Source organism: Salmo salar, chromosome ssa19 (assembly GCF_905237065.1).
Source record: "Salmo salar chromosome ssa19, Ssal_v3.1, whole genome shotgun sequence".
NCBI lineage: Eukaryota > Metazoa > Chordata > Actinopteri > Salmoniformes > Salmonidae > Salmo > Salmo salar.
The window spans coordinates 70,023,915-70,040,434 of record NC_059460.1 but is presented as its reverse complement, the minus strand read 5'-3'; the positions used below and the strand labels follow the sequence as shown (position 1 = coordinate 70,040,434).

Here is a 16,520-nt window from a genome sequence, read left to right as displayed (position 1 = left end):
GGGAAGATGGTGAGGAGAGGAGAGAGGAGAATAAGGGAGGACGGTGTGGACAGGATATTGGGGAATAAGGGAGGAGGGTGAGGGGAGGAGAGGGGAATAAGGGAGGAGGGAGACGAGAGGGGAGGGGAATACGGAAAGGATGGAGAAGAGAGGAGTGGGGAATAAGGGAGGAGGGAGAGGAGAGGGTAATAAGGGAGGAGGGAGGGGAGAGGAGAGGGGAATATGGAAGGATGGAGAAGAGAGGAGTGGGGAATAAGGGAGGAGGGAGAGGAGAGGGTAATAAGGGAGTGGGGAGAGGAGAGAGGGGAATAAGGGAGAAGGGAGATGAGAGGGGAATAAGGGAGGAGCGAGAAGAAAGGAGAGGGGAATAAGGGAGGAGGGAGGGGAGAGAGGGGAATAAGGGAGGAGGGAGGGGAGAGGAGAGGGGAATATGGAAGGATGGAGAAGAGAGGAGTGGGGAATAAGGGAGGAGGGAGAGGAGAGGGGAATAAGGGAGAAGCGAGAAGAGAGAGAGGGGAATAAGGGAGGAGGGTGAGAAGAGGGGAATAAGGGAGGACGGTGAGGACAGGATATTGGGGAATAAGGGAGGAGGAGAGGAGGGAGACGAGAGGGGAGGGGAATACGGAAGGATGGAGAAGACAGGAGTGGGGAATAAGGGAGGAGGGAGAGGAGAGGGTAATAAGGGAGGAGGGAGAGGAGAGGAGAGGAGAGGGGAATATGGAAGGATGGAGAAGAGAGGAGTGGGGAATAAGGGAGGAGGGAGAGGAGAGGGTAATAAGGGAGTGGGGAGAGGAGAGAGGGGAATAAGGGAGGAGGGAGAGGAGAGGGGAATAAGGGAGAAGCGAGAAGAGAGAGAGGGGAATAAGGGAGGAGGGAGAGGAGAGGGTAATAAGGGAGTGGAGAGAGGAGAGAGGGGAATAAGGGAGGAGGGAGAGGAGAGGGGAATAAGGGAGGAGGGGAGAGGAGAGGAGTGGAGAATAAGGGAGAAGGGAGAGGGGAGGAGAGGGGAATAAGGGAGGAGGGGAGAGGAGAGGAGTGGAGAATAAGGGAGAAGGGAGAGGGGAGGAGAGGGGAATAAGGGAGGAGGGGAGAGGAGAGAGGGGAATAAGGGAGGAGGGAGAGGAGAGGAGTGGAGAATAAGGGAGAAGGGAGAGGGGAGGAGAGGGGAATAAGGGAGGAGGGGAGAGGAGAGAGGGGAATAAGGGAGGAGGGAGAGGAGAGGGGAATAAGGGAGGAGGGGAGAGGAGAGGAGTGGAGAATAAGGGAGAAGGGAGAGGGGAGAAGAGGGGAATAAGGGAGGAGGGGAGAGGAGAGGAGTGGAGAATAAGGGAGAAGGGAGAGGGGAGGAGAGGGGAATAAGGGAGGAGAGGAGAGGAGAATAAGGGAGAGGAGAATAAGGGAGAGGGGAGGAGAGGAGAATAAGGTTTATCATGGAGTGTCACTTGGTAAGTGAGGAGAGGGGGAAGGTGACTTAATTTCATACCAAATTAATTTGAAAATAATTGTTCTAATTATTATTAGTTACTTAATACAGAAACAGAGGGATATGAATAAAGAGAGAGAGAGGCAGAGAGACGGGTGTTTTTTCTGATCTCCTACACACACAGCACTTCTCTGCAAGTACTCGCTGTCACACACAGTGGAAATGGACTCTATCGGCAGTGCTGACCTCTGTTTCTCTATCTATATATCTATCTATCTGTCTGTCTGTCTGTCTGTCTGTCTGTCTGTCTGTCTGTCTGTCTGTCTGTCTGTCTGTCTGTCTGTCTGTCTGTCTGTCTGTCTGTCTGTCTGTCTGTCTGTCTGTCTGTCTGTCTGTCTATCTATCTATCTCCCTCCCTCCCTTTTTCTCTCAGTCAACATGAAGACTAGCCTACTGTATCATAGGGGGTATTTCTGGCATGTCATTTGGGGGGTATGACTTTGTCACCAGCCGGAGTCACACGCAGTCAGAGATAAATATAGGAGCGCAATTCACACTAGCACACACATGCTCAGACACACAAGGACGAGATAGATTTGTATCACTCTTTTCTACTGTCTCCACTCCGTCTCTTCAGCGATTCCCTGCTTTGTGCAGTCTCAGAGGTCACAGATCAGAGGTCAGGTCACCATGGTAACAATAAGCTGGATGCTGCTGTTGTGTGTGCTGGCAGAGGGGTATGGGTCAGAGGTCGGAGTTCAGGAAGGGTGCGGCCGTTGGATGGGAGGTGTTCCTGGGACTCCTGGTCTGGACGGGCAGGATGGGAGAGATGGGAGAGAGGGACGCCAGGGAGAGACAGGAGACACTGGACTTCCAGGTAGAGCACATCAGGGAATCAACAATCAACATATAGATTCTCAAACTTTCTCTCACTCACTCTCTCTCCGCCCATCTCATTCTCTTTCTCCTGTCCTCCCTAGGTGTGCGAGGTGAGAGGGGAGAGGTGGGGGAAGTTGGGGGGGACGGAGTCCAGGGACGACGAGGTTTCCCGGGGGCCCCAGGCCTGCAGGGGCAGAGGGGCGAGAGTTCCTTCCTGTATCGCTCTGCCTTCAGCGTGGGACTAACCACACCCACTACCACGACAGACACACCCCTTCACTTCACCAAGATCTTCTACAACGAACAGGTACTGTGTGTGTGTGATGTCAGAGCAAATATCAAATATGGATTCTTCTTTCCAGCTTCACGATATCCAGTTTTTCTGTCTGTCTGTCTGTCTGTCTGTCTGTCTGTCTGTCTGTCTGTCTGTCTGTCTGTCTGTCCAGCATCACTATGATGACATCTCAGGGAAGTTCCGCTGTTTTATCCCCGGAGTGTACTACTTCACCTTCCACCTCACTGTACAGGTAACACACACAAACAAATCCTGTAATGGTAAGTTACTGTACAAAAAGGTACAATATCTTACCGTAAATTTCAAATAAACTTTGGTTTAAACAGTACATTACTGTAAACTTTGTTTAGGGTCAGGGTGTAAGGTGGGCTGTACAGTAGCGGTGTGTGTGTTGTTTAGGGTCAGGGGTGTAAGGTGGGGCTGTATCGTAATGGCCGTGTCATGTCGCTGACTCTGGACCAGTTCCTGACCTCTGACCTGGACCAGTCCTCTGGAGGGGCGGTCCTAAACCTCTCATCTGGAGACCAGGTATGGCTGCAGGTGAGTCATATGCTGCCAATTCAAAGAAACAATGAAGGGGTCTTTTTCCTTTAGTTCCTTTAATTCTTTATTATTTAGAGTTCTAAAGTCTGGTTGAAAAAGTCAATATGGCTGAATCAGGCTAGCAAATAGAACTCTTTAACCAAACTGGTGAATTTCCTATGGCTGCTATTAGATGTTGTTTGTTTGCATTAGAATTGGATCTTTTACTCCTCTGACAAAGTCACCACAAGTCACTAACTTATTACTTCATTAATAGCTAATATAATATCCCTCTGTCTACAGGTGTATGGTGCAGAACAGGAAGAAATTGGAATTTACGCTGACATCAACAACGACTCCACCTTTACTGGCTTTCTGATTCAGCCACGCCTACCTAGCAGCCCATTGGACAACCGCCGACGCTGACTTCCTGCTTTATCTGTGCCTACCAGGCAGCCGATTGGACAACGTGCTACACCATACCTACTTACAGTAGCAGCTGCTTATTTTCCATAACATCCCTTTTTCCCCCAACTCTACCTATCCCCCACCTCTCTCCCTATCCCCCACCTCGACCTATCCCCCACCTCTCTCCTTATCCCCCACCTCTACCTATCCCCCACCTCTCTCCCTATCCCCCACCTCTACCTATCCCCCACCTCTCTCCTTATCCCCCACCTCTATCTATACCCCACCTCTCTCCCTATCCCCCACCTCTACCTATCCCCACCTCTCTCCCTATCCGCCACCTCTACCTATCCCCCACCTCTCACCTTATCCCCCACCTCTACCTATCCCCCACCACTACCTATACCCCACCACTACCTATCCCCCACCTCTCACCTTATCCCCCACCTCTCACCTTATCCCCCACCTCTACCTATCCCCCACCTCTACCTATCCCCCACCACTACCTATCCCCCACCTCTACCTATCCCCCACCACTACCTATCCCCCACCACTACCTATACCCCACCACTACCTATCCCCCACCTCTCACCTTATCCCCCACCTCTCTCCCTATCCCCCACCTCTACCTATCCCCCACCTCTACCTATCCCCCACCTCTCACCTTATCCCCCACCTCTACCTATCCCCCACCTCTACCTATCCCCCACCACTACCTATCCCCCACCTCTACCTATCCCCCACCACTACCTATCCCCCACCACTACCTATCCCCCACCTCTCTCCCTATTCCCCACCTCTACCTCTCTCCTTATCCCCCACCTCTACCTATCCCCCACCTCTACCTATCCCCCACCTCTCTCCCTATTCCCCACCTCTACCTATCCCCCACCTCTCTCCTTATCCCCCACCTCTCTCCTTATCCCCCACCTCTACCTATCCCCCATCTCTACCTATCCCCCACCTCTACTATCCCCCACCTCTACCTATCCCCCACCACTACCTATCCCCCACCTCTACCTATCCCCCACCACTACCTATCCCCCACCTCTACCTATCCCCCACCTCTCTCCCTATTCCCCACCTCTACCTATCCCCCACCTCTCTCCCTATTCCCCACCTCTACCTATCCCCACCTCTCTCCCTATCCCCCACCTCTACCTATCCCCACCTCTCTACCTATCCCCCACCTCTACTATCCCCCACTTCTCTCCCTATCCCCCACCTCTACCTATCCCCACCTCTCTCCCTATCCCCCACCTCTACCTATCCCCCACCTCTACTATCCCCCACTTCTCTCCCTATCCCCCCACCTCTACCTATCCCCACCTCTCTCCCTATCCCCCACCTCTACCTATCCCCCACCTCTCTCCCTATTCCCCACCTCTACCTATCCCCGCCCTCTCTCCCTATTCCCCACCTCTACCTATCCCCACCTCTCTCCCTATCCCCCACCTCTACCTATCCCCACCTCTCTACCTATCCCCCCACCTCTACTATCCCCCACTTCTCTCCCTATCCCCCACCTCTACCTATCCCCACCTCTCTTCCTATCCCGCCCCTCTACCTATCCCCACCTCTCTCACTATCCCCCACCTCTACCTATCCCCCACCTCTACTATCCCCCACCTCTACCTATCCCCAACTCTCTCCCTATTCCCCACCTCTACCTATCCCCAACTCTCTCCCTATCCCCCACCTCTACCTATCCCCACCTCTCTACCTATCCCCCACCTCTACTATCCCCCACCTCTCTCCCTATCCCCCACCTCTACCTATCCCCCACCACTACCTATCCCCCACCACTACCTATCCCCCACCTCTACCTATCCCCCACCACTACCTATCCCCCACCTCTACCTATCCCCCACCTCTCTCCCTATTTCCCACCTCTACCTATCCCCACCTCTCTCCCTATCCCCCACCTCTACCTATCCCCCACCTCTACTATCCCCACCTCTCTCCCTATCCCCCACCTCTACCTATCCCCACCTCTCTCCCTATCCCCCACCTCTACCTATCCCCCACCTCTCTACCTATCCCCCACCTCTACCTATCCCCCACCTCTACTATCCCCCACCTCTCTCCCTATCCCCCACCTCTACCTATCCCCCACCTCTACCTATCCCCCCACCACTACCTATCCCCCACTTCTACCTATCCCCCACCTCTACTACTATCCCCACCTCTCTCCCTATCCCCCACCTCTACCTATCCCCACCTCTCTCCCTATCCCCCACCTCTACCTATCCCCCACCTCTCTACCTATCCCCCACCTCTCTCCCTATCCCCCACCTCTACTATCCCCTACCTCTCTCCCTATCCCCCACCTCTCCTTATCCCCCACCTCTACCTATCCCCCACCTCTACCTATCCCCCACCTCTCTCCTTATCCCCCACCTCTCTCCTTATCCCCCACCTCTCTCCCTATCCCCCACCTCTACCTATCCCCCACCTCTACTTTCCCCCACCTCTACTATCCCCCACCTCTACCTATCCCCCACCTCTCTCCTTATCCCCCACCTCTACCTATCCCCCCACCTATACCTATCCCCCACCTCTACTATCCCCACCTCTCTCCCTATCCCCCACCTCTACTATCCCCCACCTCTCTCCCTATCCCTCACCTCTGCTATCCCCCACCTCTCTCCCTATCCCCCACCTCTACTATCCCCTACCTCTCTCCCTATCCCCCACCTCTACTATCCCCAACTCTCTCCCTATCCCCCACCTCTACTATCCCCTACCTCTCTACCTATCCCCGACCTCTACTATCCCCCCACCTCTACTATCCCCACCTCTACCTATCCCCCACCTCTACCTATCCCCCACCTCTCTCCCTATCCCCCACCTCTACTATCCCCACCTCTACCTATCCCCCAACTCTCTACCTATCCCCCACCTCTACTATCCCCTACCTCTCTCCCTATCCCCCACCTCTACTATCCCCACCTCTCTCCCTATCCCCCCTCTACTATCCCCCACCTCTACATATCCCCCACCTCTACCTATCCCCCACCTCTACCTATCCCCCCACCACTACCTATCCCCCACCTCTACCTATCCCCCACCTCTACTATCCCCTACCTCTCTCCCTATCCCCCACCTCTACTATCCCCCACCTCTCTCCCTATCCCCCCACCTCTACTATCCCCACCTCTCTCCCTATCCCCCACCTCTACATATCCCCCACCTCTACATATCCCCCCACCCCCACCCCTCTCCCTAACCCCCACCTCTACCTATCCCCCACCCCTCTCCCTAACCCCCCACCTCTACCTATCCCCCATCTCTCTCCTCCTGTCCCTGAGTGTGTCCAGCTGGCCTCCAGCCCAGAGGGCCAGTGTGTGTGTATGTGTGTAGCTGTAATCTATATTTATAATCATCTTAGTTCTGTAATGATAAAGGTCACCTGCCACAGGCTGTCACATACACATGAACACGCACACACAAAAAGAGAAGCGGTGTGAGTGGGTTCCCTCTGGGCTCACAGCTGTTGTTACTGAGTCAGAGTGCTCTTGGATCAATAAAGTTGTATTGCTGTTTCAAACTGGGTTTTTTCTTGTCTTTCTGTGAGTTGGGGAGCGAGGTGGGTCAGTTGGGGGAGGGGTCAGGTGCATGGCGGGAAAGGGGAGAGGGCAGACGGATATTTTTAAAACTCATTTTAACTTCTTCCCCTTTTCTTTGTTCATTCACTCTGCACCCTTTTCCCAAGTGTGCACTCATCCACTCCTGATGTATTTAAAATGAGTCAACATGAATATGTTTAAAGTACCATAATGGTGTATAGGGGGACCCCTATAGCCTACTATTGGGTCAGTAGGGGTCAGTAGATATTACCACTGTTAGCCTATAGGGGTCAGTAGATAATATTACCACTGTTAGCCTATAGGGGTCAGTAGATAATATTACCTCTGTTAGCCTATAGGGGTCAGTAGATAATATTACCACTGTTAGCCTATAGGGGTCAGTAGATAATATTACCACTGTTAGCCTATAGGGGTCAGTAGTAGATAATATTACCTCTGTTACCCTATAGGGGTCAGCAGATAATATTACCACTGTTAGCCTATAGGGGTCAGTAGTAGATAATATTACCTCTGTTAGCCTATAGGGGTCAGTAGATAATATTACCACTGTTAGCCTATAGGGGTCAGTAGATAATATTACCTCTGTTAGCCTATAGGGGTCAGTAGATAATATTACCACTGTTAGCCTATAGGGGTCAGTAGTAGATAATATTACCACTGTTAGCCTATAGGGGTCAGTAGATAATATTACCTCTGTTAGCCTATAGGGGTCAGTAGATAATATTACCACTGTTAGCCTATAGGGGTCAGTAGTAGATAATATTACCACTGTTAGCCTATAGGGATCAGTAGATAATATTACCACTTTTAGCCTATAGGTGTCAGAAGTAGATAATATTACCACTGTTAGCCTATAGTTGTCAGTAGTAGAGAATATTACCACTGTTAGCCTATAGGGGTCAGTAGTAGATAATATTACCACTGTTAGCCTATAGGGGTCAGTAGATAATATTACCTCTGTTAGCCTATAGGGGTCAGTAGATAATATAACCTCTGTTGCCTATAGGGGTCAGTAGTAGATAATATTACCACTGTTAGCCTATAGGGATCAGTAGATAATATTACCACTGTTAGCCTATAGGGGTCAGTAGTAGATAATATTACCACTGTTAGCCTATAGGGGTCAGTAGATAATATTACCACTGTTAGCCTATAGGTGTCAGAAGTAGATCATATTACCTCTGTTAGCCTATAGGGGTCAGTAGATAATATTACCACTGTTAGCCTATAGGTGTCAGTAGTAGGTAATATTACCACTGTTAGCCTATAGGGGTCAGTAGATAATATTACCACTGTTAGCCTATAGGGGTCAGTAGTAGATAATATTACCACTGTTAGCCTATAGGGGTCAGTAGATAATATTACCACTGTTAGCCTATAGGGGTCAGTAGGTAATATTACCACTGTTAGCCTATAGGGGTCAGTAGATAATATTACCACTGTTAGCCTATAGGGGTCAGTAGATAACATTACCTCTGTTAGCCTATAGGGGTCAGTAGATAACATTACCACTGTTAGCCTATAGGGGTCAGTAGATAATATTACCACTGTTAGCCTATAGGGGTCAGTAGATAATATTACCACTGTTAGCCTATAGGTGTCAGTAGATAATATTACCACTGTTAGCCTATAAATCAAATCAAATCAAATCAAATTTATTTTTATATAGCCCTTCGTACATCAGCTGACATTCTCAAAGTGCTGTACAGAAACCCAGCCTAAAACCCCAAACAGCAAGCAAAGCATGTGAAAGAAGCACGGTGGCTAGGAAAAGGGGTCAGTAGATAATATTACCACTGTTAGCCTATAGGTGTCAGAAGTAGATAATATTACCTCTGTTAGCCTATAGGGGTCAGTAGATAATATTACCACTGTTAGCCTATAGGTGTCAGTAGTAGGTAATATTACCACTGTTAGCCTATAGGGGTTAGTAGATAATATTACCTCTGTTAGCCTATAGGGGTCAGTAGATAATATTACCACTGTTAGCCTGTAGGGGTCAGTAGTAGGTAATATTACCACTGTTAGCCTATAGGTGTCAGTAGATAATATTACCACTGTTAGCCTATAGGTGTCAGAAGTAGATAATATTACCACTGTTAGCCTATAGGGGTCAGTAGATAATATTGCCACTGTTAGCCTATAGGGGTCAGTAGATAATATTACCTCTGTTAGCCTATAGGGATCAGTAGTAGATAATATTACCACTGTTAGCCTATAGGGGTCAGTAGATAATATTACCACTGTTAGCCTATAGGGGTCAGTAGATAATATTACCTCTGTTAGCCTATAGGGGTCAGTAGTAGATAATATTACCACTGTTAGCCTATAGGGGTCAGTAGATAATATTACCACTGTTAGCCTATAGGGGTCAGTAGATAATATTACCACTGTTAGCCTATAGGGGTCAGTAGATAATATTACCACTGTTAGCCTATAGGTGTCAGAAGTAGATAATATTACCTCTGTTAGCCTATAGGGGTCAGTAGATAATATTACCTCTGTTAGCCTATAGGGGTCAGTAGATAATATTACCACTGTTAGCCTATAGGTGTCAGTAGTAGGTAATATTACCACTGTTAGCCTATAGGGGTCAGTAGATAATATTACCACTGTTAGCCTATAGGGGTCAGTAGTAGATAATATTACCACTGTTAGCCTATAGGGGTCAGTAGATAATATTACCTCTGTTAGCCTATAGGGGTCAGTAGATAATATTACCACTGTTAGCCTATAGGGGTCAGTAGTAGATAATATTACCACTGTTAGCCTATAGGGATCAGTAGATAATATTACCACTTTTAGCCTATAGGTGTCAGAAGTAGATAATATTACCACTGTTAGCCTATAGTTGTCAGTAGTAGAGAATATTACCACTGTTAGCCTATAGGGGTCAGTAGTAGATAATATTACCACTGTTAGCCTATAGGGGTCAGTAGATAATATTACCTCTGTTAGCCTATAGGGGTCAGTAGATAATATGACCTCTGTTGCCTATAGGGGTCAGTAGTAGATAATATTACCACTGTTAGCCTATAGGGATCAGTAGATAATATTACCACTGTTAGCCTATAGGGGTCAGTAGTAGATAATATTACCACTGTTAGCCTATAGGGGTCAGTAGATAATATTACCACTGTTAGCCTATAGGTGTCAGAAGTAGATCATATTACCTCTGTTAGCCTATAGGGGTCAGTAGATAATATTACCACTGTTAGCCTATAGGTGTCAGTAGTAGGTAATATTACCACTGTTAGCCTATAGGGGTCAGTAGATAATATTACCACTGTTAGCCTATAGGGGTCAGTAGTAGATAATATTACCACTGTTAGCCTATAGGGGTCAGTAGATAATATTACCACTGTTAGCCTATAGGGGTCAGTAGGTAATATTACCACTGTTAGCCTATAGGGGTCAGTAGATAATATTACCACTGTTAGCCTATAGGGGTCAGTAGATAACATTACCTCTGTTAGCCTATAGGGGTCAGTAGATAACATTACCACTGTTAGCCTATAGGGGTCAGTAGATAATATTACCACTGTTAGCCTATAGGGGTCAGTAGATAATATTACCACTGTTAGCCTATAGGTGTCAGTAGATAATATTACCACTGTTAGCCTATAAATCAAATCAAATCAAATCAAATTTATTTTTATATAGCCCTTCGTACATCAGCTGATATTCTCAAAGTGCTGTACAGAAACCCAGCCTAAAACCCCAAACAGCAAGCAAAGCATGTGAAAGAAGCACGGTGGCTAGGAAAAGGGGTCAGTAGATAATATTACCACTGTTAGCCTATAGGTGTCAGAAGTAGATAATATTACCTCTGTTAGCCTATAGGGGTCAGTAGATAATATTACCACTGTTAGCCTATAGGTGTCAGTAGTAGGTAATATTACCACTGTTAGCCTATAGGGATTAGTAGATAATATTACCTCTGTTAGCCTATAGGGGTCAGTAGTAGATAATATTACCACTGTTAGCCTATAGGGGTCAGTAGATAATATTACCACTGTTAGCCTATAGGTGTCAGAAGTAGATCATATTACCTCTGTTAGCCTATAGGGGTCAGTAGATAATATTACCACTGTTAGCCTATAGGTGTCAGTAGTAGGTAATATTACCACTGTTAGCCTATAGGGGTCAGTAGATAATATTACCACTGTTAGCCTATAGGGGTCAGTAGTAGATAATATTACCACTGTTAGCCTATAGGGGTCAGTAGATAATATTACCACTGTTAGCCTATAGGGGTCAGTAGGTAATATTACCACTGTTAGCCTATAGGGGTCAGTAGATAATATTACCACTGTTAGCCTATAGGGGTCAGTAGATAACATTACCTCTGTTAGCCTATAGGGGTCAGTAGATAACATTACCACTGTTAGCCTATAGGGGTCAGTAGATAATATTACCACTGTTAGCCTATAGGGGTCAGTAGATAATATTACCACTGTTAGCCTATAGGTGTCAGTAGATAATATTACCACTGTTAGCCTATAAATCAAATCAAATCAAATCAAATTTATTTTTATATAGCCCTTCGTACATCAGCTGATATTCTCAAAGTGCTGTACAGAAACCCAGCCTAAAACCCCAAACAGCAAGCAAAGCATGTGAAAGAAGCACGGTGGCTAGGAAAAGGGGTCAGTAGATAATATTACCACTGTTAGCCTATAGGTGTCAGAAGTAGATAATATTACCTCTGTTAGCCTATAGGGGTCAGTAGATAATATTACCACTGTTAGCCTATAGGTGTCAGTAGTAGGTAATATTACCACTGTTAGCCTATAGGGGTCAGTAGATAATATTACCACTGTTAGCCTATAGGTGTCAGTAGTAGGTAATATTACCACTGTTAGCCTATAGGGATTAGTAGATAATATTACCTCTGTTAGCCTATAGGGGTCAGTAGATAATATTACCACTGTTAGCCTGTAGGGGTCAGTAGTAGGTAATATTACCACTGTTAGCCTATAGGTGTCAGTAGATAATATTACCACTGTTAGCCTATAGGTGTCAGAAGTAGATAATATTACCACTGTTAGCCTATAGGGGTCAGTAGATAATATTGCCACTGTTAGCCTATAGGGGTCAGTAGATAATATTACCTCTGTTAGCCTATAGGGATCAGTAGTAGATAATATTACCACTGTTAGCCTATAGGGGTCAGTAGATAATATTACCACTGTTAGCCTATAGGGGTCAGTAGATAATATTACCTCTGTTAGCCTATAGGGGTCAGTAGTAGATAATATTACCACTGTTAGCCTATAGGGGTCAGTAGATAATATTACCACTGTTAGCCTATAGGGGTCAGTAGATAATATTACCACTGTTAGCCTATAGGGGTCAGTAGATAATATTACCACTGTTAGCCTATAGGTGTCAGAAGTAGATAATATTACCTCTGTTAGCCTATAGGGGTCAGTAGATAACATTACCTCTGTTAGCCTATAGGGGTCAGTAGATAACATTACCACTGTAAGCCTATAGGGGTCAGTAGATAATATTACCACTGTTAGCCTATAGGGTTCAGTAGATAATATTACCACTGTTAGCCTATAGGTGTCAGTAGATAATATTACCACTGTTAGCCTATAAATCAAATCAAATCAAATCAAATTTATTTTTATATAGCCCTTCGTACATCAGCTGATATTCTCAAAGTGCTGTACAGAAACCCAGCCTAAAACCCCAAACAGCAAGCAAAGCATGTGAACGAAGCACGGTGGCTAGGAAAAACTCCCTAGGAAAAACTCCCTAGAAAGGCCAAAAACCTAGGAAGAAACCTAGAGAGGAACCAGGCTATGAGGGGTGGCCAGTCCTCTTCTGGCTGTGCAGGGTGGATATTATAACAGAACATGGTCAAGATGTTAAAATGTTAAAATGTTCATAAATGACCAGCATGGTCAAATAATAATAATCATAGTAGTTGTCGAGGGTGCAACAAGCACGTCCGGTGAACAGGTCAGGGTTCCATAGCCGCAGGCAGAACAGTTGAAACTGGAGCAGCAGCACGGCCAGGTGGACTGGGGACAGCAAGGAGTCATCATACCAGGTAGTCCTGAGGCATGGTCCTAGGGCTCAGGTCCTCCGAGAGAAAGACAGAAAGAGAGAAAGAGAGAATTAGAGAGAGCATATTTAAATACACACAGGACACCGGATAAGACAAGAGAAATACTCCAGATGTAACAGACTGACCCTAGCCCCCGACACATAAACTACTGCAGCATAAATACTGGAGGCTGAGACAGGAGGGATCAGAAGACACTGTGGCCCCATCCGATGATACCCCCGGACAGGGCCAAACAGGCAGGATATAACCCCACCCACTTTTCCAAAGCACAGCCCCCACACCACTAGAGGGATGTCTCCAACCACCAACTTACCGTCCTAAGACAAGGCCGAGTATAGCCCACAACGATCTCCGCCATGGCACAACCCAAGGGGGGGGGCGCCAACCCAGACAGGAAGACCACGGCAGTGACTCAACCCACTCAAGTGACGCACCCCTCCCATGGACGGCATGGAAGAACACCAGTAGGCCAGTGACTCAGCCCCTGTAAAAGGGTTAGAGGCAGAGAATCCCAGTGGAAAGAGGGGAACCGGCAAGGCAGAGACAACAAGGGCGGTTCGTTGCTCCAGCCTTTCCGTTCAACTTCACACTCCTGGGCCAGACTATACTTAATCATAGGACCTACTGAAGAGATAAGTCTTCAGTAAAGACTTAAAGGTTGGGACTGAGTCTGCGTCTCTCACATTGGTAGGAAGACCATTCCATAAAAATGGAGCTCTATAGGAGAAAGCCCTACCTCCAGCCGTTTGCTTAGAAATTCTAGGGACAATTAGGAGGCCTGCGTCTTGTGACCGTAGCGTACGTGTAGGTATGTACGGCAGGACCAAATCGGAAAGATAGGTAGGAGCAAGCCCATGTAATGCTTTGTAGGTTAGCAGTAAAACCTTGAAATCAGCCCTTGCCTTAACAGGAAGCCAGTGTAGGGAGGCTAGCACTGGAGTAATATGATCACATTTTTTGGTTCTAGTCAGGATTCTAGCAGCCGTATTTAGCACTAACTGAAGTTTATTTAGTGCTTTATCCGGGTAGCCGGAAAGTAGAGCATTGCAGTAGTCCAGCCTAGAAGTAACAAAAGCATGGATTAATTTTTCTGCGTCATTTTTGGACAGAAAATTTCTGATTTTTGCAATGTTACGTAGATGGAAAAAAGCTGTCCTTGAAACAGTCTTGATATGTTCTTCAAAAGAGAGATCAGGGTCCAGAGTAACGCCGAGGTCCTTCACAGTTTTATTTGAGACATTTTACATTTACATTTTAGTCATTTAGCAGACGCTCTTATCCAGAGCGACTTACAATTTGGTGCATTCACCTATAATATCCAGTGGAACAACCACTTTACAATAGTGCATCTAAATCTTTTAAGGGGGGGGTTAGAAGGATTACTTTATCCTATCCCAGGTATTCCTTGAAGAGGTGGGGTTTCAGGTGTCTCCGGTGTCTCCGGAAGACGACTGTACAACCATCCAGATTAATTGTCAGATTCAACAGAAGATCTCTTTGTTTCTTGGGACCTAGAACAAGCATCTCTGTTTTGTCCGAGTTTAAAAGTAGAAAGTTTGCAGCCATCCACTTCTTTATGTCTGAAACACAGGCTTCTAGCGAGGGCAATTTTGGGGCTTCACCATGTTTCATTGAAATGTACAGCTGTGTGTCGTCCGCATAGCAGTGAAATTTAACATTATGTTTTCGAATGACATCCCCAAGAGGTAAAATATATAGTGAAAACAATAGTGGTCCTAAAACGGAACCTTGAGGAACACCGAAATTTACAATTGATTTGTCAGAGGACAAACCATTCACAGAGACAAACTGATATCTTTCCGACAGATAAGATCTAAACCAGGCCAGAACTTGTCCATGTAGACCAATTTGGGTTTCCAATCTCTCCAAAAGAATGTGGTGATCGATGGTATCAAAAGCGGCACTAAGATCTAGGAGCACGAGGACAGATGCAGAGCCTTGGTCTGACGTCATTAAAAGGTCATTTACCACCTTCACAAGTGCAGTCTCAGTGCTATGATGGGGTCTAAAACCAGACTGAAGCGTTTCGTATACATTGTTTGTCTTCAGGAAGGCAGTGAGTTGCTGTGCAACAGCTTTTTCTAAAATTTTTGAGAGGAATGGAAGATTCGATATAGGCCGATAGTTTTTTATAATTTCTGGATCAAGATTCGGCTTTTTCAAGAGAGGCTTTATTACTGCCACTTTTAGTGAGCTTGGTACACATCCGGTGGATAGAGAGCCGTTTATTATGTTCAACATAGGAGGGCCAAGCACAGGAAGCAGCTCTTTCAGTAGTTTAGTTGGAATAGGGTCCAGTATGCAGCTTGAGGGTTTGGAGGCCATGATTATTTTCATCATTGCGTCAAGAGATATAGTACTAAAACACTTTAGTATCTCCCTTGATCCTAGGTCCTGGCAGAGTTGTGCAGACTCAGGACAATGGAGCTTTGGAGGAATACCCAGATTTAAAGAGGAATCTGTAATTTGCTTTCTAATGATCATGATCTTTTCCTCAAAGAAGTTCATAAATTTATTACTGCTGAAGTGAAAGCCATCCTCCATTTGCGAAGGCTGCTTTTTAGTTAGCTTTGCGACAGTATCAAAAAGAAATTTCGGATTGTTCTTATTTTCCTCAATTAAGTTGGAAAAATAGGATGATCGAGCAGCAGTAAGGGCTCTTCGATACTGCACGGTACTGTCTTTCCAAGCTAGTCGGAAGACTTCCAGTTTGGTGTGGCGCCATTTCCGTTCCAATTTTCTGGAAGCTTGCTTCAGAGCTCGTGTATTTTCTGTATACCAGGGAGCTAGTTTCTTATGACAGATGTTTTTAGTTTTTAGGGGTGCAACTGCATCTAGGGTATTGCGCAAGGTTAAATTGAGTTCCTCGGTTAGGTGGTTAACTGATTTTTGTCCTCTGACGTCCTTGGGTAGGCAGAGGCAGTCTGGAAGGGCATCAAGGAATCTTTGGGTTGTCTGAGAATTTATAGCACGACTTTTAATGCTCCTTGGTTGGGGTCTGAGCAGATTATTTGTTGCAATTGCAAACGTAATAAAATGGTGGTCCGATAGTCCAGGATTATGAGGAAAAACATTTAGATCCACAACATTTATTCCATGGGACAAAACTAGGTCCAGAGTATGACTGTGGCAGTGAGTAGGTCCAGAGACATGTTGGACAAAACCCACTGAGTCGATGATGGCTCCGAAAGCCTTTTGGAGTGGGTCTGTGGACTTTTCCATGTGAATGTTAAAGTCACCAAAAATTAGAATATTATCTGCTATGACTACAAGATCCGATAGGAATTCAGGGAACTCAGT

General features: G+C 46.5%; 1 protein-coding gene across 1 annotated transcript; it reads left to right on the top strand.

Moving 5' to 3' along the window:
- Positions 1–1,866: 1,866 nt before the first annotated feature.
- adipoqa (adiponectin, C1Q and collagen domain containing, a) lies at positions 1,867–3,723 on the top strand. Its single transcript, XM_014159439.2, has 5 exons — positions 1,867–2,300; positions 2,404–2,609; positions 2,749–2,829; positions 2,997–3,137; positions 3,423–3,723. Exons 1-5 carry the CDS (start codon positions 2,114–2,116, stop codon positions 3,543–3,545), a joined length of 738 nt encoding a protein of 245 aa, XP_014014914.1. The 5' UTR covers positions 1,867–2,113; the 3' UTR covers positions 3,546–3,723.
- The last annotated feature ends 12,797 nt before the right edge of the window (positions 3,724–16,520 follow it).